At 38.5% G+C, this 26,193-nt stretch overlaps 1 protein-coding gene across 2 annotated transcripts in view; it reads left to right on the top strand.

Moving 5' to 3' along the window:
• LOC124711461 (protein takeout-like) overlaps positions 1-26,193 on the top strand; it is a 116,626-nt gene that overhangs the window by 77,141 nt on the left and 13,292 nt on the right. For both annotated transcript variants that reach the window (XM_047241557.1, XM_047241556.1), the window contains exons 3-5: positions 8,656-8,806; positions 14,396-14,532; positions 25,603-25,752. In XM_047241557.1, the coding sequence (XP_047097513.1) occupies positions 8,656-8,806; positions 14,396-14,532; positions 25,603-25,752 (438 nt within the window). The remainder of the gene's footprint in view (positions 1-8,655; positions 8,807-14,395; positions 14,533-25,602; positions 25,753-26,193) is intronic.

Here is a 26,193-nt window from a genome sequence, read left to right as displayed (position 1 = left end):
ATAACTGCAATATCTTACATATCTGCCAGACGGGACATATTTTAGTCACACGATTCTATGTACTCGTATGAGTCAATGAAAAAGACCAATCAAGTGGGTAGATACATGGAACAAACAAAAATCACTCAGCAAGAAACATCGAAACCGCTCTAAAACTATTATATAAAACACCAAAAGGATTAGAAATTAATATTTTGGAAGAAGTTGAGATATATTTCGCACAACAAAAATCCGAAGGCAATTCTTAATGGACACACCGATTTCAAACACAAAAATTATTTATACAGCTTTATTGACTGAGTCGTTAAAGGCTGAGAGTGAAAGATATACATAAGGATATAATCGCCTCTGACCAAAGTCTCTTACTATGTCAATATAAAATAACTGTGGTGTGAACTGTAAAAAAAATTACAGCAAATATCTACAATATTATATTACGCTACACTCTAAAACAGCACAAAATCAACATGAAATACACTGGTGTCCAAAATTAAAGCAACAAAGGGAAATCTGGCAAGTTACGTTTATTTTGCCATCAAACTGTATAAACAGTGGATGATATAGTATAATGAATGTAAAGAATACAGAACATAAATAACTGTTATTTGTACAACGGTAGACAAAAACGTTCTTCGTTTTTTCACCATTAATGGATTTGCACACACATTCTGACACTGGCTAATGTGCTCAATATCGGGGTATGACCACCTCTGGCAGCAATACAGGCCCGACAACGATGGGGAATACTGTGAATGATGTTATCAATATCATGTTGAGACAATAACGCCCATTCTTTCTGCACAGCTACTCACAAGTGTTGGAGAGTGGTTGGTGGACGCTGACGTGATGTAACCTATCTGCCTATTGCATCCCAGGCATGCTCTATGGGATTCAAATCGGGAGAGTGAGTAGGCCAGAACGTGCGTGCAATATCTTCGGTTGCTGAGGAAATCTCAACCACCTATGCTCTAAGTCGAGCGTTATCGTTCATCAGAACGAAGTCTGGGCCCACAGCACCTCGCAAAAACCGCACCTGATGTCCCAGGATCTAGTCACGATACCTGCCTGATAACAGTTAAAACTTGCCGATTTCCCCGTAAAATTTCAGGGATGAGGGGTTGGAGTGATCAACGGAATCATTGCCCACAGTATTAGGGATTCTCCTCGATATCGATCTCTTTCCACAATGCTTGGGTACTGAAATCGTGTTCCACGCTCCTTCCACATTCGAATGCTTGGAAAATCACTCTCCAGACCAAATCGTGACTCATCTGTCAAAAGTACATTGGTCCAATATTCGACGTCCAGGTGTTATGTTGACGACTCCACTGTACATGTTCCGTTCAGTGAAGGTGCATCACAGGTAGATATACAGCAGGTCTCCGACAGTAAAGGACACTCTGCCGAAGCCTTCTGTCACCGTTTGTCTCGATACGACATGTCCAGTGGATGCCGCGAGGGCAAATGCCAGTCGCCGTGCAGTACCAAGACGATACCGTCGTGTTCTTACAGCCAACTAACATTCCTCTCTTTCTTTACCACACGTGGTCAGCCCTGCCCTGTTCTTCGGGATACTGTTTCAGTCTCTATAAACTGTCGATACGTCCGACAAACAACAGTACGATTCACATTAAGCCATCGGACCACATCAGTTAGCAACTGTTCTACATCCATTCCACCGCACATAGTCTGATAGGCATCGTCTTTGTGCCATTCCGCCCCGTCTGTGACTGTGTACACATCGAGTGTGGATGTGGGTCTACCCCATTTGATAGGTGCCATGACGTCATTATTGGCGTAGTTGTCCGTTGTTGACCGGAATGCCACCACCCTCGCGGCAGTCTATTGCACGGACAACTGTTGCAAGTTTGTATTATTAAACCTTGAATTAGTCACAAGGCTGGGAAATAGTGGTTTGTTGCTTTAATTTTGGACACAAGTGTAGATATTTCAGAATTTAATGTGAAATATTACGAGAACAGTCACCAGATACAGTCACGCCAGATGTTATATATACGTCGGACAACGCAGACGTTAGTCTTCCACTTACTCACATAATTTAGAAGTATAAAAATTAATTACAACGTAGTTGATTGTGTAATTCCCGATAGTAAAAATTATGAATAAAGTTTCAGTTATAAGTTAATAATTCACGAAATTCTCCACTTAAAAAAAATAAGAAAATAGAACTACAGTAGCACATTGAAATTCTCAAACTTTGTATACGCGTGATCTTGAAAATGGAAATCTTCCGAAATTGATGTTGTAATGATCAATAAATGTTTTAAGAAGTGATACTGCAACCTTACTTACAACATATTATTCTTATTACTTATATGTTGAGTAATACCTCTGAATCGTTTCATGTTTAAACAGCGTCTTTTGGCCTACAAACTTAGTTCTGTGTGGTTTCTTTTGTGTGATAGTTTCATGTGTGAATCACTAATGGCGACATACTTTCCGATAGGGAAAAGTGACCACCCTAAGCATGAAAATGAACAAAACGTTCACTACAATAAGAGTTCGTACCATACATCTTCCATATGTCACGCTTAGTACTACAGGTCAGATGGACTTCTACCAGTAAGAGTTCTTTCCACGTACCGTTATTACGTCACGCTTAATACTACAGATCCGACTGACTTACAGACCCTTTGATACACGAAGCTCTCATCCGTAATTCCATTCCGTCGGGACTATTTCAAATTAACTATGTTATTTAAAACTGTCTCTGTTCTGTTATGTTTGGTGACTGAAATCGATCTGCTGCAGTCACCTGATATTGTTTTAAGAGATGAATGTTTCTGGAAATCAGAGCAACGTACGTGAGATGCCGCTGCGATGGCCATTGCCATGTTTCCTCTCTAGGAAACTGGGAAAGTCTCTCAGAAAAATACATACAGTTCCTACACATTTTTTTTTCATTTTCGTCTCATACTATATCACATGTAGGTTCAAAATGTGTAAGCGACATACTTCTGTTAATAATTATGGTACTGCGAAAATACAATTTCTGTTAGGGTGGTAATTTTACCCCATCTACCTCTACTGTTATTTGCAGTTAGTGTACAATTTTTTGATTACTGATTCTCATGCAATCGCTTCCATAATTAAAGTAGCACTGCGTTATCGTAAACAATAGCCTTTAGTGTTATGTAGTTCAGTCATTAAAACAAAATCCTAATGGGTTCCTTTTGTTGTTAGTCTGCCTATCGGTCTGTCTGTCTTTCTGTCCGACTGGTAAGAACCCTTTCTCCGAGGAATCGATAGAGGTATCAAGTTAAAATTTATGGCACACACCCTTCGCTGTGTTCAACATTTAACCTTCCAAGACTGCGAAATCAAAAGATACGGCCATGTATGTGACGTAGTTTCAGAGTCGTGAGCTCATTCATCAAAACCTAGAGGGTACTTTTCGTTGACCTACAATCATCACATTTTCAAAAACCATGGCTTGACAGTATACGTACAGAAAAAATTCAAAAATTGTTAATTTGTATTTATATCATGCCTCAAAATATTGTTGTCACTTATTTTACCCCTCTGTCTGGCTGTCCGTCTGTTAAAACCTTTTTCTCTCAGTAGTGTGTAAGCGAATCGAGTTGAAATTTATGTATCACATACTTCGATACTCGTAAACTCACTCGTTAAAACATATTGGGTATGTCCCCATGGTCTATAATTAGGAAATTCGGCAAGGAGCAAGGTTTTACAGAACAAGTAAAGGAAAAAAATTCAAAAATTGTTAATTTGTAATTATATGACACAAAAAATATATTCTTGTCCCGTGTTACCCTTTTACCGTCCGTCTGTTGAAACCTCGTTCTCTCAGGAACGGATAGACGTGTCATACTGAAGTACATGTCACAAACTAAGAGGTGTGATCCCTTGCCTGCGTACAATATTTAAGGTTCGAAGTTAACGCGAGTAAAGGACGCTATCATTTATAACACGTATCTTAATACTCGCAAACTCAAGCATCAAAATCTGTAGGGTGCACCCGTTAACCTAGAATCATGAAATTTGGCAAGAAGCAAGGTTACACAGTACCAGTAACGGGAAAAATATTAGAAAATTGTAAAATCGTTATTATATGAAATAAGAAATATCTTTTGGCATTTATATATTACACTGCATTCACTGTCCGTTAATAGCGAAACAGAAAAATATTGCTGCATGTAAATATAAAACGTAAGTTATAGTCATGTTTTAATGTGTGAATAAAAAACATTTCATTACCAGAATGAGATTTTCACTCTGCAGCGGAGTGTGCGCTGATATGAAACTTCCTGGCAGATTAAAACTGTGTGCCCGACGGAGACTCGAACTCGGGACCTTTGCCTTTCGCGGGCAAGTGCTCTAGGTACTGGCAGAAGTAAAGCTGTGAGTACCGGGCGTGAGTCGTGCTTCAGTAGCTCAGATGGTAGAGCACTTGCCCGCGAAAGGCAAAGGTCCCGAGTTCGAATCTCGGTCGGGCACACAGTTTTAAACAGCCAGGAAGTTTCAACATTTCATTAGGTCTCCTCTCTTTACATATATAAAGCGACGTCCGCTTTCGCTTCTTTTTGTTCGCCGGGTATCTTAGGAACTACTATAGATTTTTGTCACGGTCTTGGAATTCCTGGGACTGTTGGCTTGCCAATATCGATAACAGACCAAAATCGTCGAGAGCTCCTCCGCTTGCCAGGATGAGTGGTCTGTCTACATACATAATTAAATTTGTGAGGAACCCTCATTGCGCGAATCCTACTCGCACGTAGCCACACTTTAATGTTTGAGCCAGTTAAAGAATACCATTGTTGGTCGAACAGAGCGGTAGAAACGGTTGCGTGAACGTAAACGATAACCAACAATCGGGAAGCATTAAAAACTTTACTGGTCAGCAAGTGTGGTTATTTTTCTGCAGATAATGATCTTACAGAGTCTTATTATAATAAGTTTTGTTATTCTAATGAACAGGTAAGTTGTCACTACAATACGATAACCTTCTATAACTTGGCTGTAACGATTAAAGTAGTTAGTCGCTAATGAATAATAATTAAAAAAAAACTGATGGGACGTGTTGGCTGCTCCTTCTACCATATCAATGTGCTACTTACGTTGAGGTACGTATCACAAGTAAAGTAACTTAGTATCTATTTCATAAAATATTCATCCACATGTCATCGTAGTTAGTGTCACTGAACGCTACAAACTCATTTGTTTGGTATTTGCGCGGCTGCTGCAACCTAGAAATAATTTCATGCACATTAGTGTTATGTACATGTGCATGGTCCGCAGCTCGTGGTCTTGCAGTAGCGTTCTCGCTTCCAGCGCACGGGGTTCGAGGTTAGATTACCGGTGGAGTTAGGGATTTTCCCTGCCTCCAGATGACTGGGTGTTGTTGTGACACCTTCATCACCGCTATTCATCCCAGTTACGGTCGGAGGAAGGCAAGGGCAAACCACCTCCGCTAGGAACTTGACTAGTCGGCGGTGCGGGTCTCCCTCATTGTCCCCCTACGCTCCTCGGAGTATGGGACCTCATCATCATCATGTGTACATGTCTCTGATAACTATCATATCAGTTGCTGAATGAGAATAAAGTCTCATTTGTTCCACTTATTACGCATATTTCATAACTACTTCAAAATGAAACCCGAAAATGATAGTCGAGCACTCAGTTCTTAAATACTTAGCACATATTTTTTTTTGTTATGACACGCTCGCAGTTTTAATGCGGTTCTGTCACTGTCGTGTTATAGAACGAGCAAAGTAACTGATGCGAAGAGCCCCATAAGGCTGCAGAACCATGTCCTGTCGTGCACTATACGAGAAACTCTGTAAAAGCTGTCATTGAGGTGCCTGGTGGAGTGGCAAAATCGATTAAAATCGAAAGACATCGATCGATCTCGACTGCATATGACAACGTTTTGGTGACATCTTTCTGCGCCTTCAGTACTTCTCAGGAACTTGTATCACTAACTATTTATCTGGATCTGCCAGGATTGACCAGATTTGAATAGTTTTGGTTAAGTATTTCAGCCACTGTGTCAGCGGAGATGAACTGGAAAGTTCGTCTTGCAGTCAGGTCTCTATGGGCTCACATTTCCGCGACATGGGTTGTAGCAGACACAGTCCACAGGCATCTGCAAGCGATCTGCGTGTGTTGCATGTACAGCTTTTCGAACAATCAGGAGTTAGTCTTACAGTACAAGAATTTTAGGCACTTGCCTTGTGAGGCTGTGTGAGGCACTCGGGGTCCAGAGATCACCGATGGCAACCTTTTTCTGCTGCTATCATGGCTGTCTCTATCCGGTGATGGCTGGTGCATTCTGATGAGTTCTGAGTCATCGTCGCATTTGCATTAGCATTATCCATTTTCTGAGCAGCTCAAAATTTCTGGGATCTTCTACGCAACTTGAGTTGCCTGATTAATCGTATTATTTCGTTGGTCTTGGAGTCCCTTACAATACATTTGCGAGCTGCACATATTAGGAAAGTTTATAGCCCTCCCCAACCACTCTTCCACAGAAATGAGTTACCTCCCACAGTGTTAGCGGGATATTCATGGTTAGAGAGCTTTGTGTTTCAGTACTTTACACGATTTTGTACACGTTGCGTAGGAGCAATTTCTCCGTCGCCATTACAAGACATTATGTTCATTGAGTTGGAAAGTTGGTTTTTGCTATGTTTAATGTTGTATACGTCTAGCAAGAGGAACTAAATCATATATTCAACCTTGACATGAGTTTTAGAAACAAACTATTGTTCTACAATTGATACCGGTCTGGCGACAAATGTATCACCAGCATTTCTAATTTGTTTTTTCACTGTGATGGTGCCCACTGCAAAGTATACAAAGCAGATACCAATTAATTTGTTTGGACATTAAATACTGTATAAACGTAGTTTCATATGTGGTCATGATTTATGATTTACAAACTTTCCACCGAGCTCGTCCTTACAATTGAAGACATAAAGTCTGTATATGAGTCCGCGATCATTTTATTTTTAGCACTTTTATTTTCACAAGTCCGTCTTCATCACATAGATTTCTTTACACTTAATGACCGGTTTCGGCTTATCGCCATCTTCAGATTTGTTGTAAATATAAATATTGTCTAAGCGACCAGGTTCAATTAATTAAGATTAAATCTATACAAGTCTTAGTGATGAATGAAATATAAAATATTTATAGCCATGCATGGGAGTCATACATACAGTTAAAATATTCTGATATAAATCATCGTCAATTTAAACATGTGCGTGCTAATAATCAGATTGCGTCAGTATTTATACAAAAACCTAATGCCTGCAGAGGGCACTTCAGCCAGAGTACATAGTAAACCAGTGTCGCCAATATAGAGATTAAAATGCTGTATGCATTGTCTTTAGTTAAAAAAACTTTCCCCCTAGGCTAAACGAGCGTCTGTCATTACAAACATATGCTGATATACTGTAAGTGAAATTAGACTCATACTTGTAATCCATGAAAAGTACAAATAATGTAAAATACAGCCCATAGCCTGGTTAGGTAACATACAACTTTTATGAATGCCAGTATAAAAAGTATAAAGTAAAAAAAAAATTAAAAATCACAAAATCTTCTATCCTAAGATTAGTTAACAGTGAACGAAAACATAATACAGTTAGTAAATTTGATACCGTTAGTTAAAAATAGAAAATTGAGAATCGATATTATATTAGAGTGCAGTATCGATGGCGAATATGTTCTGTCTTCTCTGCATGACTTCCTTGTTTTCCTATGGTTGAGCTCACGGAGGACAGCCCGGTGTCCTTTTCACCGGCGGCCGGTACACGGCAATCCGCTAGGGTGCTCCACGCTACTCAAAGTAGTAGGTCTCTGAATATATCATAGTAAGCATTCAGGTTATACTCGTTCTGTTCATTCAGCAGTAATTCCGGTTGATTGGCGACTCCATAGTGTCCTGTGCACTACGACCAGATAATGGGTATACTTGGAAGGAGAGACAGCATTGGTCGCATATTTTTGTTTATCATCGCAAAATCGATTTTTGGTCACTTAGTGACCATCTTCAGTGCTGGAGTCTATGTGATCGCCGTAATGCTTATTGACACCAGTGCTTACTAATTTAAGTTATATATTACAGCACTGAAGATGGTCACTAAGTGACCGAAAATCGATTTTGCGATAATAAACAAAAATATACCACCAATGCTGTCTCTCCTTCCAAGTAATTCCGGTTGTTGTTTCCTGTGCACATAAATCTCCATTTCTTCGAGCAGGTTCATTAACTGTCCCTTTGGCGCCATATGCCACACTTTCTAAGGGGGCACATATCGCTCGTTTTAAATAAAATATTTTTGTGTGTTTTCTGTAATATTTAGATCTTCAAAATTAACAGAATCAACTGCGTCAATTACGCGCCTTCGGAAGCTTACCCACGCCCAGGGCATTATCAAGTCACAGTTTAGTGTGCTTTCTGTGGCACTATTGTTGACCCAAATTTCTCGATAACTGCTCTTGGCCTTTCTGAAACATTAATTTAGTGGATTTCTTTAATTAGTGGAATATTGGTGGTTTAGAGTGATTTAGAGTTACTTAAACGATTCAGCGGTCTGGCCCGTATTACTTATTTATCAGTGCTGTATCGCGATTGTCACTCTGATCACATATACTTTTTCGTTTCAGGTATTCCCAGTCTGGGTCTCCCGCCACTTGACCCCTTACATTTCACGCAAATCAAAATCAAGGACTCACCTGAACGGCCAGTCACCTTGAGCTTGGAATTCAACGAAGTAGACATTATCGGAAATGGCAATGCGATCATCGACGACGTCGAGTAAGTACTCAAGTTTATTTTTTTGAGTCAGTGGTCCCTTGAATCGTCTGATGCGGTCAGCCACGAGTTCCTCTCCTGCGGCAACCTCTTCATTCCAGAGCGGCTGTTGCACCCTTTGTCCTCGATTATTTGCTGGAAAAATCTCAAACACTGTCTTCCCCTCTACAGCTCCCTCTGGTACCATGGAGGTTAATCTCTGTTTCTTTATCGCATGTCAGTGTTTTCTATATGTTCCTTTCGTTTCCGATTCCGCGGAGAACATCCTCATTCCTTGTCACTCCATCTAATTTTCAACGTTCTTCTGCAGCGCCACATCTCAAATGTTTCTATCCTCTTCTGTTTCGGGTTTCCCAATGTACATGATTCAGTACCATACAGCAATGTGCTCCAGACAAATGTTCTCAGAAAATTCTTCCTGAAATTATTGCATATGTTTTATACCAATAGATTTCCCTTGTCCTGGAATGCCCTCTTGCCCCCTACTAGTCTGCTTTTTTTCCCTACTTGCTTGATCTGTTACATATTACTATGCTTCTAATGTATCAGAATTCCTTAAATGCTTCCACTTAATGACCACCATTTTTTATATTAAGTTTCTCGCTGTTCTCTTTACTGCTCAGTCCATATTCGGTACTCAGTAGACCGTTCTTTCCATTCAGCAGAATCCTGTAATTCTTCTTCGCTTTCATTGAAGATGGCTATGTCAACAGCTAATCTTACGTTTGATATCTTTTCACCTCGAATTTTAATTCCACTCTTGAATCTTTCTTTTATTTCTCTCATTGCTTCTTCGTTATACAGACTGAATATTAGGGCCGAAAGACTACTTACCTCTCTTACGCACTTATTTAATTCAAACACTTCATTCCTTGTCTTCCAATCTCATTGTTCCATCTTGGTTCTTGTACGAATTGTATATTAACCGTCTTTCCCTCTATCTTACTCTTGTTGGCCTAAGAGTTTAGAACACCTTGCACCATTTTACAGTCGCCTTCATGGAAATCTGTGCGAGGGGCAGTCTGTAATAGATAAATGTCTTAGCATGCTGTAGGGAGCTGTTGGCCCGCTTTGTGAGTAGAATGAGTAGAAACTCCTTTATCCTTCAAAGGGACGGCGCTGACTAAACGTGGATGACCTCTAAGCTAAAAAAAAAAAAAAAGAAAACGTAACAAGCCACCACAGTCTCACCTAAACGATTAACAAAGTAGGGGAAGGCAAGACGCCAGCTTTCGAGAAGTGCGTATATGAAGATGACCTCAATGGGTAAAACTGGCTGAAATATGGTAGTTCAGTATTGTATAAGAATTACACATATTGGTGGATAACAATCGGTTAATATAGTACACTTTCATATGGAGGGAAGATTGTTGACTTGCAAAATAAGCACAGCATCAGACACTATTTTGATGTATCTTTCTTGTTGGTATACAACAGTTTTGCACTTTTGCAGAGTGGCGAATAAACTATCCCCTGGAGACAGGTCACTTGTGTTCGAAAAACAGCAGAGAACAGCTTTGTTCGAAGAGTGGTAGAACAGACGTCGGTTTCTAACTTGATGCAGGAGACTTCTCGTAAGAGTACGGGCGAGAAAACGAGGCAGAGAGACTATATTTGGATGTACGAGGCAAATCTGGTTCTCGGCAGTTTGAGGAAAATCACAGCGCCCACTAGGCTTCATGCACCTGTGGACTGAACACAGTGAGAGATAGGGGAGAAGGCGCGATAATTTAAGTGCGTTTTTAGGTATGGTGCTGGGATTCGGCCTACTTCAGAATGTACGCGAAGGAACTTGCTCCTCTTTTTGCAGCGGTGTACCGTAGGTCTCTAGAATCAATCGGTTGTATAATTTTGGAACACGTATTATATTCGAGTATAGTGACTTTCTCGAGACTAGAAATCTACTCTGTAGGAATCAGAATGGGTTTCGAAAAAGACGATCGTGTGGAACCCAGCTCGCGTTATTCCTCCACGAGACTCAGAGGGCCATAGACACGGGTTCCCAGGTAGATGCCGTGTTTCTTGACTTCCGCAAGGCGTTTGGTACAGTTCCCCACAGTCTACTAATGAACAAAGTAAGAGCATATGGACTATCAGACCAATTGTGTGATTGGATTGAAGAGTTCCTAGATAACAGAACGCAGCATGTCATTCTCAATGGAGAGAAGTCTTCTGAAGTAAGAGTGATTTCAGGTGTGCCGCAGGGACTGTCGTAGGACCATTGCTATTCACAATATATATACATGACCTTGTGGATAACATCGGAAGTTCACTGAGGCTTTTTTCCGGATGATGCTGTAGTATATCGAGAGGTTGCAACAATGGAAAATTGTACTGAAATTCAGGAGGATTTGCAACGAATTGACAGTGCAGGGAATGGAAATTGAATCTCAATGTAGACAAGTGTAATGTGCTGCGAATACGTAGAAGGAAAGATCCTTTGTCATTTAGCTACAATATATGAGGTCAGCAGCTGGAAGCAGTTAATTCAATAAATTATCAGGGAGTAGGCATTAGGAGTAATTTAAAATGGAATGACCATATAAAATTAATCAGCGGTAAAGCAGATGTCAAACTGAGATTCATTGGAAGATTCCTAAGGAAATGCAGTCCGAAAACAAAGGAAGTAGGTTACAGTACACTTGTTCGCCACAGCTTGAATACTGCTCACTATTGTGGGATCCGTACCAGATAGGGTTGATAGAAGAGATAGAGAAAATCCAACGGAGAGCAACGCGCTTCATTACACGATTACTTGTTGTTGTTATTGTTGTCTTCAGTCCTGAGACTGGGATGCAGCTCTCCATGCTACTGTATCCCGTGCAAGCTTCTTCATCTCCCAGTACTTACTGCAACCGACATCCTTCTGAATCTGCTTAGTGTATTCATCTCTTGGTCTCCCTCTACGATTTGTACCCTCCACGCTGCCCCCCAATACTAAATTTGTGATCCCTTGATGTCTCAGAACATGACCTACCAACCGGTCCCTTCTTCTTGTCAAGTTGTGCCACAAACTGCTCTTCTCCTCAATTCTGTTCAGTAACTCCTCAAAAGTTGTGTGATCTACCCATCTAATCTTCAGCATTCTTCTGTAGCACCACATTTCGAAAGGTTCTATTCTCTTCTTGTCAAAACTATTTATCGTCCATGTTTCACTTCCATGCATGGCTAGACTCCATACAAATTCTTTCAGAAACGTCTTCCTGACACTTAAATCTATACTCGATGTTAACACATGTCTCTTCGTCAGAAACGCTTTCCTTGCCATTGCCAGTCTACATCTTATATCCTCTCTACTTCGACCATCATCAGTTATTTTGCTACCCAAATAGCAAAACTCCTTTACTACTGTAAGTGTCTCATTTCCTAGTCTAATTCCCTCAGAATCACCCAACTTAATTCGACTACATTCCATTATCCTCGTTTTGCATTTCTTAATGTTCATCTTGTATCCTCCCTTCAAGACACTATCCATTCCGTTCAACTGCTCTTCCAATTCCTTTGCTGTCTCTGATAGAATTACAATGTCATCGGCGAACCTCAAAGTTTTTATTTCTTCTCCATGGACTTTAATACCTACTCCGAATTTTTCTTTTGTTTCCTTTACTGTTTGCTCAATGTACAGATTGAATAACATCGGGGAGAGTCTACAACCCTGTCTCACTCCCTTCCCAACCACTGCTTCCCTTTCATGCCCCTCGACTCTTATAACTGCCATCTGGTTTACTTAGTAATTGCAAAAGCGTTACGGAGATGATAGATAAACTCCTGTGGAAGAATCTGCAAGAGAGACGCTCAGTAGCTCGACACGGGATTTTGTTGAAGTTTCGAGAACATACCTTCTCCGAGGAGTCAAGCAGTATATTGCTCCCTCCTACGTATATCTCGCAAAGAGACCTTTAAGATAAAATCAGAGAGATTAGAACCCACACAGAGGCATACCGACAGTCTTTCTTTCCACGAACAATACGAGACTGGAATAGAAAGGAGAACCGATAGAGGTACCCTCCCCCACACACCTTCAGGTGACTTGCGGAGTATGGATGTAGATGTAGATGTACATATAGTTGTAGACTCATTGCGACTCAGTTGAATATTTTGTTGCCTGCGAAGCAAAATCAAACAGCTTCTGCACGATCAATGAAGTATTACCTTTCAATAACTCAATACGTGTAAACTGCGGTCTTTTCCCAAATCTCTTGAATTATTCAAACGCTGTCGAGATTTGCTTTCCTCCATCTTAATAGCTGATATTTTTCTTATTGTTTGCATTTATAGCATTGGAACTGATTCTGTAGTAATTTGGTATTCATGTATATCACGTGGGGGCGTTTATTATAAACGGGGATGAATGTGGACCACTGTTCCATTTCATAGGTGAATAAACACGTTGGTCTTTTATCTTATATGAGCTACAGCATCCATGTGTTTCCTAGAGCCACCTTATCCTGTTAGTTATCCATTGAGCGACATGTTTTTCTGTGGCCTCACTATGGCCCAGCGAAACAGATGCGGATCACGTGACATCGACAGCGGTATGTCGGGGACTCGGCTGAAACCATACACTTTGTACATATTCGGTTGTATTTTTAATTTCTCTAATTGGAATTTGTTAAATTATCAGATTGTGTTCATTGTTTACAAGTGAATAAGTGACGTTTGTTTAAATATCGCTGTGTGCTAGTTGTTCATTATCGCATCTCTACATATATCACATGGATGCTCTAGTATTTGAGGAATGTGGATTATATTATGGTGATTAACAGTTGGAGCGGAAGCGCTTACAATAACCGTTGTGATGTCGTTACTTCAAAATAGTTCTTCAACATACTGTAATGTCATTTTCTCTTACGTCGTAAATTTCGTCACAATTTCGCAGAATATTCCTTCGTTTCATTTTATTATCAGTATAGTAATTCAGTCACACATTGTAATGCTGAAGTGCCTTACGTCTGTAACAGTGGTAAAATTTATAGCCATTTTGTAATGCAGAATGGCTTGGCTGCTGATTTTCATCTCACTCCTGTGAATGGACCTACAATAACAAGGCTGCAGTAGTAAAAGTACAATTCATGCGTTTGGCGCCACGTTTCTGTAATCCCACGCGGGCTTCCCGTCTTTTCTAATTTACGTAATAGTCCAAGAAGTCTGACCCAGTTCTTGATCGTTGTCTAATTGGTACAGCGATCGGAAAACTTTAATTTTCCCGCCTTCGCAATTGTCTGAGGTGCATGACCTTCCCACTTGCCAGGGGGAGAATTCTTTACAGTAATCTTGATGTAAAACCGTTATCTGCGGACGTATGCACACTATTATAACACTTAAATAATCACTTAAAACCGCGTGTTCTAGTCAAGTTCTGCCGGCCGGTGTGGCCGAGCGATTGTAGGTGCTTCAGTCTGGAACAGCGTGACCGCTACGGTAGCAGGTTCGACTCCTGCCTCGGTGTCCCAAGGAATTGGAACAGTGAACTTTGGCATATGAAAGTGAAACTCACTTCATAACGATGTTATTTACAGAACTGATTATTCAATGATTATAGTTTACACCAAAGGAACATGATAACTCTTGTCAACTTGACTGTGTTGACAGGATGAAGCCAGGCAGTTACTACATGAAGACAAAGGTACATACCGATAAGCCATTGACACTCGTCGGCCCATACAAGGCAGAAGGCAAGGTGTTGGTGCTGCCTGTTAAAGGGGAAGGGAACAGCAACATAACAGCACGTAAGTACCCAGGCTTACGCTTCCTGTGCTCTATTCTCATGTCACCAGTTCTCCAGACCTACACTGGCTCGCCGAAACCATCAAAAGAAGCCAATGTTCTGTCACTCCCTCTGAAATCTTGAAAAGCATGCATTCCGCCTCGCTACAATATCGGCTTACTCTCACTTACGAAAATCATATGGCAATACATAAAATTAGCATTTCGAACACTTGATGTCTCATCAAACTTGACACACAACCACTGGACTGTTCCCATCAGGAGAGGATCTATGTGTTTGACTTCCACAGCCATATTCCATTAACGCAATACATGCGAATTCTTCATATACTCTCACAAGGAGCGTTTACTTCCCTTCATTAACTTATCTTGATATCTAATCAAGGACCTACATCTACATATCTTTCAAATCGTCCAGTTACTCGTAATGCCACGAAATATGGATAATACATCTTTTTTATCAGACCAACGGCTGCTCAGCAAATCGCCCACAAAATATACAAAATCCAATACAGTTTTCAACCTTACTTCAGCTATTTTCTCATGGGGTTTGCATTGCTGAATCATCACAGTAACATGTGAAATATTTGAAAAACAACACTTTCAATTAAATCATGGCCAATTTGGTACAGATTGTCCTACAAACCAAGATGCCACTGTTTTCGATTACAGTTTTATTACTGTAGATCTATTTTGGGGTGATTGGCATCATCAAGTTACTGCACTTCAGGTGGTCTTGATGTTCATATGATATTGCTGTCTTAGGTGCCGCCGTGCGGGGTAACCGCGTGGTCTCAGGCGCCTTGCAGGGTTCGCGTGGTTCCCCCTGTCGGACGTTCGAGCACTTCCTCGGGCATTGGTGTGTTTGTTGTCCTTACTGTAAGTTAGTTTAAGTTAGATTAAGTATTGTATAAGCCCAGGTGCTGACGACATCAGCCGTTTGGTCCTATAGGAACTTACCACAAATCTCCAATTGCCGATTTCTTAGTTGCTGTCAGTACAGTATAAGTTTGCACCATTGATGTTCGTGAAGCTATAGTAAGTGTTAAAATTTATGAAAGTTTATTTCATAATGATGTTACTTGACAGTAATTATGAAATAACCTTTCATAATTCAACAACTCCAAAAATAACTGCTCCAGCCAAAGTTTAACACCTACTACAGCACCACTAATATCTACAAAACAAACTTTTACAGTAGTGGTAGGAATTGCAATGGTGATATCATATAGATATGAAGACCACCTGATATAAGCTGAAGATGATAATATATATATTATGTGAGAAGCGAGGTACAGCACAACAGTGGACAACAATCTCTGTAAATACTTCAGGGGCTTAACATTCAGATGAGGGTGACATATGTCGGTAAAAATGTATTAAACATTCTGCCACACAATATATTAAATTTCTCTCCATTATTACAATGGAGATTCAAGGAGAGTTCCAAAAAAAGTAAGATATCTTCCACCTGTTAACTCCTTTGGTTCACATAAGGTTCTCTTTGTAAAGCCTATTACAGTTAATTCATTTGTTGTTGTTGTTATAAGACTGTGAGACTGCATAACTTGAGGTCAATGTGTTATAAGCCTGTCAACAAAATACAAATTTTTCATAATTAGCTGCTAACAAACATGGGACAGAGACGTTATGTTTCTGGGAAAGTTTGTAAAAGTGATATTCTCTACCGACAGATATGTGGGCACTGACAATCCTGTCAAGTGGTCGTCATATTTGAAACACCATTGGATTTGTGTGCTTCAGGAGATGATGTAAGTGTTTGACAGTGATCCAATTTTTAATTACTCATTTATCACTGTCTGATTCATATCATATAATGTTTAAATTCACAGAAAATATAGAAAAAGGTAAAATATGTGTTTTTAAGAAATTGACATAATTACGTATTATGCTATGAGACCAGGATGCTCCTGTGTTCGATTATATATATATATATATATATATATATATATATATATATATATATATATGCTCCTGTGTTCGATTATATATATATATATATATATATATATATGCTCCTGTGTTCGATTATATATATATATATATATATATATATATATATATATATATATATATATATAAAATCGAACACAGGAGCATCCTGGTCTCATAGCATAATACGTAATTATGTCAATTTCTTAAAAACACATATTTTACCTTTTTCTACATTTTCTGTGAATTTAAACATTATATGATATGAATCAGACAATGATAAATGAGTAATTAAAAATTGGATCACTGTCAAACACTTACATCATCTCCTGAAGCACACAAATCCAATGGTGTTTCAAATATGACGACCACTTGACAGGATTGTCAGTGCCCACATATCTGTCGGTAGAGAATATCACTTTTACAAACTTTCCCAGAAACATAACCTCTCTGTCCCATGTTTGTTAGCAGCTAATTATGAAAAATTTGTATTTTGTTGACAGGCTTATAACACATTAACCTCAAGTTATGCAGTCTCACAGTCTTATAACAACAACAACAAATGAATTAACTGTAATAGACCCTACAAAGAGAACCTTATGTGAACCAAAGGAGTTAACAGGTGGAAGATATCTTACTTTTTTTGGAACTCTCCTTGAATCTCCATTGTAATAATGGAGAGAAATTTAATATATTGTGTGGCAGAATGTGTAATACATTTTTACCGACTGAATGTTAAGCTCCTGAAGTATTTACAGAGATTGTTGTCCACTGTTGTGCTGTACCTTGCTTCTCACATATTTGAAGTAGGTGAGAGTGTTGTAGGTTGGGTCAATACTCAGACAATTACCTCTAACGAGCCCTGTAACAGAAACTGGATACAGTTTTGACAAAATTTTGTAAATGATTGTATTGTTCCTCTGGTGCAGTCTTTTTCTGAAATTAAAAATTGCGCTGGAAAATTATAAAGTTTTCCCAAATGTGAATACATATTCCAAGATACAATATGATCTAGTACTGAAGAGTAGAAGCTATGCTGTAAAAAAGAAGAAATTGTGAGTATTGTATTTAATCGTCTATCTGTCACATCATTACTCTACTATAAATCATTAACAGTGCACAGAATAGTTTCTCCACTTTTGCATGAAAGTAAATTATTAGGACTGATTTTATATGCTGCATTCAGTTATGATTTTAGGGATTTTAGTTTTTCTCCATTATTAACAGTTTCTTCTGGATATCGGCTTTTCTCTGTCATGTAGATTTGCATTAATTTTATTGAAGGAAGTTTCAGTTCACATGCAACAGGGAAACTTTCTTCTCTACACTTATTTTTATCTCTTTGTTTGTCCATCTAGCGTTAGCTATTAGAAACAAATGTCACAATTCTGTTTTGTGCTTAAATCACGTGAGAAATTTCGAAGAATGAGTATTGGAGCTACCCAGAATTTACAGTCCCTACTGTATTGTGTGCTGTGTTTATGTGAAATATGTGATATACAAGTATATTGTCAGAAACATTTGTACAAAAGACTAGATAATTTGTAAAAAAACAATATGTTTTGACCTAATGATGTACGCAATACCTTAAAGTCAGAGTGTGCACACTTTATTGGAAACCACAAATCTGGTGGCTGTAAACCGATTGTGAATAACATGATGTTTCCAAAGTATGAAGTATCGTATGTCACCAAAGTTACGATTCCTTTATTTTCATCTTGATTTTTTTTCTTATTACTTGAGGGATGTAGCTGATAAACATGGGGAAACTTTTTAGCACAAGATTGCAGTAATGGAAAAGTGGTTTATAGGATGGGGAACTGGTTGAGTATTGTTGGTACATAGTAAGAGGCACTGCAGAATATTCATAAAAAAGAAAACGACCAAAAATACCCTTCTCAACTTATCCTTGGGTAAAATATCTGTCTAGAACTCTTACAAAAAATAAAACTTCTACTTGGGAATAACGGTCTGTGATAGGAAACTTTTATTTTCAATTCCTTATTCCTCACAATTACAGGTGAGACAAACCGTAGCTTTATCGAGAGGGCTGGCAGAAAGAAAAATGTGTTGCAATGATTATAATCAGTAACTGAAATCAAATTACCAAAAAATTTTATTGTAAACCAGTTACAAGTTAAATACATTTTCAAATAGAAGCTCCCCGAAAATACACAAATTTCGAATTTCAAGCTAAATTTGTTAAGACATTAATTTCTAGTGTGATATGTCACACTGAAAAAATGTTCTTTTGTTTCAAGGTACAAGTCTCTGTACAAGCTACCAATTATGGCTCAACTGTCTACATGTTATATAAAGAATTCTAAAATTATACGTTAGTTTACTGACCATTAAACTATGTACTTGAAGAGTTAACAATATATTCAAATTATCTCTAATATAACATATTGTTGTTGTTGTGGAAGACTGGTTTGATGCAGCCCTCCCTGGTTCTGTATCCTGTGCATCCCTCTTCATTCCTGTATAACTACTGCAACCTAAATCCTTCTGAATCTGCTTACTGCACTAATTTCTTAGTCTCCATCTACGAGTTTTACTCCACATACTTCTCTCCAGTATTAAACTGGTGATCCCTCAACTCATCCATTCTTTTAGTCAAGTTGTTCCTCAAATTTATTGTTTCGCCAAAATTCCGGTCACTACATCGTCATCAGTTACTTGATCTACTCATCTAATCTTCAGCACTCTTACAAAGTCCCACATTTCGAAAGCTTCTATTCCTTTCTTGTCTAAACCGTTTGCTGTACACGTTTCACTTCCGCACAAAGCTACAATCTAGACAAATGCCTCCAGAAAATAAATTCATAACAAATCTACTGTCTTTTTGGGGTTAACAAATTTCTCTTCTTCAGAAATAGGTTTCTAGCCAATGACAATCCACAATTAATATCCAGTCTGTTTCGACCATCATCAGTTATTTTACTACCCAAACAACAAAACTCATTTACTACTTTATGTGTCTCATTTCCTAATCTAATTTCCTCAGCTTTACATGTATTAATTCAACTACATGCCACTATTGTTGTTTTGCATTTTTTTATGTTCATCTTCTGTCGCCCTTTAAAGGCGCTGTCAATTTGCTACTCCTAGTCCTGTGCTGTCTTTGACAGAATTACAGTATCATAGACGAACCTCAAAATCTTATATCTTCTGCATGAAATTTAATTCCTACTCCAAGTCTTTCATTGGCTGCCTTTACTTCTTTCTCAGAGTACATAGTAAATAACTTTGGGAATATGCCAGAACCCTGTCTCACAATCTTCTCAACCAGTGCTTCCCTTCCATGATCCTCGACTCTTATGAATGCCATCTCGTTTCTATGGATCCGCTCCCAGTATTTTATCACTTATACCTTTAGAATTTCAAAGACAGTATCGCAATCAACATAGTCAAAATCTTTCTCTAAGAGGTGCCCAGCGGTGATATCAACTTTTTGAAAGAAGGTTAAGTATGTTAAGATCCCAGAACACGCACTGCAGCCATTCACCAGGTGGCCCCTTGTTTGCGATTCACCAACAAAAAAATGTTTGCATTCTTCTGTGACATTCAACAGTGTTAGAAAGGTTGCATGACGCAGTCTGGTTGTGTGGTATGATGGATGGGGTAATAGCTTCATATACAAGAGGTTGTGGGTTTGAATTGTCACGTCCAGTAATTGTCTTTGTTTTTAAATCCTTACCAAAAACTTTGATCATTACTTTCATTCAATTAATTGGTTAAAATGTAATTTTTTATTTCCATTCCTTTGTAAAGTAATTTTAATCATAGTATTAACGTCTTCATTTGCTCTTATTTTCTTCTTATCATTCTTTTCCCACTTGAAATATTTGTTCATGCGATTTTAATTAATTTATGTTTTCATTTATATTAAAGTTATTTTGCTTTATCACCCTGTTTTTTGATCCACATTATTGTGTTCTTTATATCCAACTTCTTTTACTTATAAACCCTTCTTTCCTTTAAATCTTGACCTGTGTTATATTGTTCATAGTTCAAAAGGTAATTAGGATATGGTTTAAATGTTTCTATGACAATTACCATGAAAAAAGTAATTTCTGATGACGAAAGATACATCTTTCGCACTATTGCCCTGTCAGTATAAATAGATCATGTCGTCTCATGCTTTTTAACTGATACATCGGAATTTTCAAATAATTGAATATTATAGTAGACAAATATAATTAAACCTGTTGTCACAATAATTCCGCTAGGGAAAAGAATTATACACAGAAAAAATTAAACAAATCAAGAAGTTCATACAGGGCTTTAATGAAATGACAAAGGAATGGAAATAAAAAATTAAATATAAACCAGTTAATTGAATGAAAGTAATGACCAATGTCATTTTGGTAAATTTTTAAAAATAAAAAAAAATATTGCAACTTACATGATCTGAACTCACAATCCCAGCATTAAAAGACATTGTTCTATCCATTACACCATGCATCCAGTCTAGTATTACGACTTTTTTAACGTTACAGAGCATCACGTAAATTTTCGAATTTTTTTGTCGGTTATTCGCAAAGGAAGACCTGCCAGGGTGAATGTTTGCATGCTGTGATATCTAGGATCTTAACTTACATCACTGTATATTTGGTTTCAAAAAGTCGATCTCAGCGCTGGAGACATCTCCTTGTAAGTCTACAGATGCCATAAACGTAGTTTTGCCTTTCCTTAACCTGTCTTCTAGGATCGGTTCTGCCTTGTATGTTCCTACATTTCTCCGCAATCCAAACTGATTTATCCTGATGTCAGCTTCTAGCAGTTTTTCGACTGAACTGTGAAGAATTTGTGTTACTATTTGGCAAATGTGACTAGCACCTATCAATATATCATGCAGAGCTTATATGAACAGAACAAGAAATACTTACAAATTCTACTCATAACTCAATCTCATATCTAACAGCAAAAAATGCAGAAAATTGTTAGATCATTTATGGCTTTCCTTTGTGTGATTTTAAATCAGCTACTAAACTGAAATGCTGACCATGGAAAATCAAGAGCTCCTAGTCACATTGTCCTCTGGGTTCAACACTCTCCCATACTGATAATGTTAAATTACGTGTATACATATATACAAAAGTTTTCAAGAAATATCTGTAGGGAGTTGCACATTTATCCTTACATATAATTTTTAGAACAAAGTGGTTTATTCTGAAAATGTTGATTCAACGGACTGTATTATGTACAAGCAAATAACAATTAAATTCAGGTAACAAAATTGTGTAATGGCTACCATTAACAATTATATTAACCATTATTTGTTGATTTACTTAAATTGTTTCAGTCAGCAGCGTGTTCTAAGGCACGTACCGCAACTTGAGCCTACAATGACAACAGAAAACATCTAAGAAAAAATTGTTTATTGTTTTTGTGTAGCCATTAGATCTTGACAGTCAGGTTTGTGTCAGAAACATGTTACTTTATTCAGTCATTTCTGTGAATCAAAAACTTTTTGACTCTTACTGGTACCTAAAGAACGGTTTAATACTGAAAACTTTCACAATCAGTCTATAGACAAGAAGATTAAAAATCACTTTAAAGCTCATTTGCGATTTATTGATGTTCCCAAACACTGAACACTGATTACTTCTATTTAACTGTTTGATGTATTATACGTTTCAGTTAGTATTCAAAGTGAGTTACTGAACAGAAAATTCTGAGTCTAGCTAAAATTAAATGGAGATTGGTTACCTTTATTCATCTGTTTAAATTTTTGAATAGGATTTGATTCAAAATTTACCTAACTGAACTAATGCCACCTGCTTACTCCCAGACTGCTGTTATCTGCAAAAAATGACCAAGTTACCATTTTGTGACAAAGCAAATGGTACATACTTAATGTACATTAGTAACAATAAGAACCCATGAGAGAACATCATAAGTCATTAACCGATACAGAGGGTCTTTTGCTATGTAATGAAAATGAAACTGTTTAACTCCATTTTATGCTTCATACGTAAGGTGACTGCAATATAATTGTTGTGTCAATTACTATACAACATTTTCACTTCTGCATGGGAAAACCATCACTTGCACAAAAGGAAGCTTTAGCTGCATAGCAGATTATCGCCAATGATACTGATTTTGTGACTGGATGATTTTCTGTAAATATTATGTGTGAATATGAGATCATCAATGTATATCTATCTGAAAGGAAACACACTAAATTTGTGTGACAACATTCCTCAATATTTGATATTACTTAAGTAGAAGATTCAACAGACATCAATTGATTGTGTATGACATGCCAAACGGTGTTCTACCCTGGCCGGCCAGTGTGGCCGAGCAGTTCTAGCACTTCAGTGTGGAACCGCGCGACCGCTACGGTCGCAGGTTCGAACCCTGCCTCTGGCATGGATGTGTGTGATGTCCTTAGATTAGTTAGGTTTAAGTAGTTCCAAGTTCTAGGGGACTGATGATCTCCGATGTTCCGTACCATAGTGCGAAGAGCCATTTGAACAATTTTTTTGTTCTACCCTGAAATATTCAGATGTAGAGAACAGTATAATATGTTAAGCTGTTCTCATAAAATTAATCTGCTTTTGGAAACAATGTTGGCAACTAGTATCTTTGGTAGAAACAGCGATCAAGCTTTGTTATATTTTCATAAGGCGGAGAAATTGTTAATTACGAGGGCGTTATTTGGTCACATGTTTATATTGGTTTGTCAGAACATATAACTATAAAATGATAAGTCTGACAGTATTAGTTATTTCAGAATGTTCATTGCTGAAAATTAGTGTAAAGTCTTACATAATTCCGTTCATTGTCTTCGACTAATCTTGATTTATATATATGAGTGCTATTGGCGATAACTCTAGCTTTCGATATAATACTAATAGTGACTGTTTTCCTTTAGTTGTCTTTGTTGTAATGACTGAATCATGAACGGTATCCAGAAAGAAAAGAAAAAATCATCCAAGTATTAGTAACAGCTGTAAATACACTAACATAGGTAGAGGCCCATAGTGTAAGCCCCTTTCGTCAGTCTTTTAAAAGGTCTCATACATCGAGATTCCACTGATTTCACAAACACCGATTGTGAGTCGGAGGTAAAAAGCGACGCAGTCGTATATCATCTATAACCAAACAGCCTCAAAAGCTGTATGTAGGGGCCCTCGAAAGCCAAGCAGGACAGTTCCGAGTCAAATATACGAGCACAAAGTAAATGCTGTACAAGTGAGCAGTTATACTCAGTTAACCCTGTGCAATAAGAAGGACTTTCAAAACGTGCCTGTACATGCCTCTTGGCTCGAGAGAACTTGCGACAGCCACGTCAGATATACGAGCATGCAGTAAATACTTTACAAGTGGGCGACTATACTCCGTTAATCCTGTGCAATAAGAAGGACTTCCAATACTTGCCTGTACATACCTGTGGGTTAGGGCTATTTGCTTCCATCTTACAACTGTCTACATACACCTATATTTGTATGTCATTTACACTGTGACAAGTATTTGAACCTAAGGCTTCGATTAAAGAAACAGAAACTGGCATCTCCGCGGTTGGTGGTCTGTAGTGGAATGAATTACTGAGTGTGCGCGAGGGTCGCCATTTGTTCTGGTAATTGGTAGGAAGCCTCATCTACGTTCTACACTTACTGAAATTATAAACTAAAGTCTGAGGTGTACTGCATGTTCGTCGTAAACACGTGAAGAAGGAAGAAAAAGCAGACGAATAAACCAACCCAGATTCTCGTTCCGCCTACCACCACCACACGTAACCCCCTAGCTCGACATCATAGTCTTTCCCTACTCTCTCCAACCACAGACACAGAGATCTAAAACGTCTTAGCTTGAGCTCGTTGCTGGCTCTCTTGTGTACGAAGCCGCTCGTGTACCAAGAATCGGATGACCAAAAATCACCTCTCATCAGAGCGTCAGATTCTAAAGTATGTCTCATCCTATGTTGGGTTATAGCAGTGTTTGGTAAATAAATTATTATATAGAAATCAAATTTATCTAATTATTTATTAATTTTCACTCCCATCCTCGGCAGTCGTGATGTTATAGAGGAATCACTCACAGTACTTTATCTCCACTTGGTAATTCTTCTGTTAATCATGTTTGGTTCAAACTGCACCAGCTTATCCAGAGTTGCGCTACGTTTCACACGTCATCCCTTTCCCACACACTCCTGTTGTAGGCTTGTGGTAAGTTATATGTCTACCGAAGTTTGGGTGAATTTCCTCTGTGTGATCCAGTAAACCCACAGAATTTTCTTCACTTAAGAAATCCTAAACATGCCATATACTAGTCACCAATTCACCTTCAATATCTTCAAGCCTATGGTAAGAGTACTGGGATGCCTGAACCCACATCCAGAAGTGTATCAAGCAGGGTTAAATTTCTCCTGACGAATTAGGGACAAGCTACAACAAATCTAGGTGTGTATTTGTTTTAGCATTGAAGAAACAGCTATGTAAATTATTTATGTAAAACGTCTAAGATATCTTATACGCAGCACAAAATTATTACATGGTGTGAGTGTAGATTTCAGTTGTTAAGAGTGACTTAATACGGCATATCCTTTGTTTATGGTTTGACGACACCACGTTACTGAAGAATATTTATTTGGTAACCATCATTTACCAACTGCAATACTTCATCTAGCTTGCGAAAGAATCATGAAAATTGGAGGCTTCAGAATCAGTATAATGACTCACAGCCATAGGTAACTGATTTTTCAATACTTTACCTCTTCCACCACTGCCGCGCGGTGTAGGTCTCAGGCGCCTTGTCACGGTCCGTGCGTCTTATCCCGTCGGAAGTTCGAGTCCTCCCTCAGGCATGGGTATGCGTTGTCCATAGCGTAACTTAGTTGAAGTTAGATTAAATACTGTTAGGCTTAGGGACCGACGACCTCAGCAGTTTGGTCCAGGAAGACCTTAACAGAAATCTCCATTTTTTTTTCTTCCACCACAGGGACACCTAGGTCAAAAACTTCAGCTTCGTGACTCCTTTCATTAAATTTTGTCTCAAATAATGGTACAGCTCTCAGGTAAAAGCCCTTGCATTTTTCTGTAGCTTTTCGTCATGTATTCTTAGTTTCGCTATAATTGTGTTAATACTCATTTTCTTTTCCTAATCTGCAGCTAGACTGGAGGCCGTCCTGGAGCTATTTGGACAGCCCATTGAAAGAGATGGAGAGGTGTACTGGGACGTCACGGACTACAAGGTCGACCTCAGTTTAGGCAAGCTATCGATTGACTTGACAGGACTCTACAACAATGACAAGGCACTAGGTATGTTACTGAACAGATCCTTTTGTACTCATTATTATAGGGCTGTTCCTCCCACCTGTTGAAATATTGAGGCGCATGAGAAGTGCAGTGGGCAATTTTTGGAGTGATGAGACTATACAAAGTAAATGAAAGAAGAGTAACACATTCACACTTAACAACACACACATACATAAACACACAAAATCCATTCACATAAAGAGTAACGCACGCACACACACACACACACACACACACACACACACACACACACACACACACACACAAACACAAACACGCATACTCACACACTTACACCCACACACACAGACAAATTCACTCACGAAAAGAGTAATGCACTCTCACATGACAAACACCCACACACTCGAGACAAAAGAAACGAATAGCAAATCACATGCGCGACACAATCAAAAGACGAAAGATAAACCAACAGCAATGGGTGGC

This window comes from Schistocerca piceifrons, chromosome 8 (assembly GCF_021461385.2).
Source record: "Schistocerca piceifrons isolate TAMUIC-IGC-003096 chromosome 8, iqSchPice1.1, whole genome shotgun sequence".
Lineage (NCBI taxonomy): Eukaryota > Metazoa > Arthropoda > Insecta > Orthoptera > Acrididae > Schistocerca > Schistocerca piceifrons.
The sequence above is the reverse complement of the archived record's forward strand: the minus strand, read 5'-3'. Positions and strand labels throughout refer to the sequence as shown.